This window comes from Rutidosis leptorrhynchoides, unplaced genomic scaffold (assembly GCF_046630445.1).
Source record: "Rutidosis leptorrhynchoides isolate AG116_Rl617_1_P2 unplaced genomic scaffold, CSIRO_AGI_Rlap_v1 contig134, whole genome shotgun sequence".
In the NCBI taxonomy this organism is placed as follows: Eukaryota; Viridiplantae; Streptophyta; class Magnoliopsida; order Asterales; family Asteraceae; genus Rutidosis; species Rutidosis leptorrhynchoides.
The window spans coordinates 57063-59333 of NW_027266387.1; the positions used below are offsets into that span (position 1 = coordinate 57063).

The following is a 2271-nucleotide window of genomic DNA, read 5'->3' on the forward strand; positions in this document are numbered from 1 at the left end:
CCTAGCTCAGTTTTCGATTGGAACGTTCGATTATTCTTCTGAATGTTTGGAGAGGAGTAATCTTTGAACTTTGTCATGTTGAGTTTTCTGTACACTCTTCCCACATTCTTAGTTAAGAGTGCCAGCTGATCCCGGATAGACTGTTCTTCTTCTGTACGCACAGGTAGTACTTCCACTCCAGATTTGAAAGCAACCGATTTTGGTTTGAGCTTGTCCCTGTTCCGCATAGCTAACGTCATCTCATGAGTTCTGAGTTTTCCATGAGATCGTCAAAGCGCAGATTCTCAAACTCAGTGGATTCACTAATTGCATCCATCTTCGAGCTAAACTTCTCGGGCAGAGAAATCAGCACCTTTCTCACAAGTTTAGACTCCGGGATTACCTCGCCAAGAGCAGTAGATTCGTTAGCAATATATCGAAGGTTCCTTTCAAAATCAGCAATTGTTTCATCATCTTTCATAGTAAGAGATTCAAACCTGTTAGAGATGAGATGGAGCTTGGAGTTCCGGACAGACTTTGTTCCTTCATATGTAAGCTGCAGCGCATCCCAAGATTCCTTGGCTGTCTCGTAATTTTGAATGATCTTGAATACGCTGGGACGAACAACACATTGAATGATGCCAACCGCTTTGCTATTTGCGGTGCAGAGTGCTCGTTCAGTTGCAGTCCATTGGTCTTCGCTTTTGATATCTTCAACTTCATTTACGGTGACTGTAGGTGGTGTCCATTTGACCTGTGTGGCACGCCAGATAAGTTCGTCTTGGCCTTTCAGGTACCACTTCATCCTGTTTTTCCAGTAATCATAGTTTGACTCAGTCAATAAGGGAGGTCGAGTAGTTGAGCCGCCTTCTTCTATCTTGTCTTCCATGGTCAGTATTCGCAAGATCTTTTCTCAAGACAATTTCTCGAGCCCGCTCTAATACCACTTGAAGGGTATACTGACTGTAACAACAGGTTAAAAACAGGTGTGCTAACAGTGGCACGTAACACAGTGCAGAAATTTAAATAACACACAATATGTTTACGCAGTTCGGTTTCCCTACATCTGCGGGGCCTAGCCCAGAGGTAAAACGGTATTCCACTATACTTGTAACAATAGGACAGTACACGGGTTACAACTCGCTCGTCTATAACCTACTTCCTATTTTACTAAGTGTACTCTTCGCTCAACCTCACACAGCCTAGACAAGCACAGTCTAGGACTTACACACTATGCCTTACCAAACGGGTAAGGACTTCTTGCAACCCTCTTTCAGATTACAAGTGCCACAAATATGATGCACTGAAAAACAACTCTCTAAAGTTTGGAAGTGCTCCTTTTAATCGCAGGCAAGAAGGTGAAAAAGTGCTTACTCGGTTAGACTCTTCATCTTGTTTTTATACTGCTCCCAACCGAGTAGAATCAAATCCGAATCAAATCAGGATCTCTCCATTTAATTCGGCAATCACCTTGATATAGAATCCCTACCGAATTAGAGATTGATGCAGTGTAGAATCCTTTTCCGATTGGCTTCCCTTTGAGCAATAGTTTCCTTTTCCAACAAGGAAACTAAATATCAACTCAAATCAAATCAAATCACCACCAAATCCGGAATTATCAACCAGGATTATGTTACTAGTTTCCCAACTGACTTGTACTGTAGGATCGAATAATATCTTCGGAAATAAATGAGGTTTGACGAAATTGCCAACTCATAGAACCTGCCGCAGACCTGTGTCAATACAATTCCAAGCACAGGTTAGTAGCACAGGCAGTTTTGCAAGAACATCCTTCAATGGTCTCCGATAATGAGGTTAATCCTTCTTCCCACTCTAGCAGCTAGATGGACCTATTTGAAATTATATAAGTTTCAAAGTCATAATTAATTAATTTATATATATATATTGATGTGAGGGTGAAGCGTTGCTGAACCTGCAAACCCTAATTATCTCATACCATCATGGGCCACACTATATATTTAGATCATGTCGACCCTACTAATGCCAATGTTAAGCTATAACGGCCCATATGGATCATTATGTAGACCCATTTTTATACTACATATCATATTTAGTCTCTTTTATAATCACACAAGTCCATATTTGATTGTAGCTCGTCATGATATTTCAACAAAATATATATATTAGATAGTTTGAAATTTTTTATGTACACGAGTCAATTGAGGTTTCGGTTTTGGTCGCTACTCGAGTTGAAGTTGAACAAAAACATATGGCGTTTGGAGTAGAAAATATAAACCTCTAACAATCGATTCTATGTAAGAATGTGATATA

General features: G+C 40.2%; 1 protein-coding gene across 1 annotated transcript; it reads right to left on the reverse strand.

Moving 5' to 3' along the window:
• Positions 1-235: 235 nt before the first annotated feature.
• Positions 236-868, reverse strand: LOC139881241 (uncharacterized). Its single transcript, XM_071865749.1, has one exon. The coding sequence runs from the start codon at positions 866-868 to the stop codon at positions 236-238; it is 633 nt and encodes a 210-aa protein (XP_071721850.1).
• Positions 869-2271: the final 1403 nt, after the last annotated feature.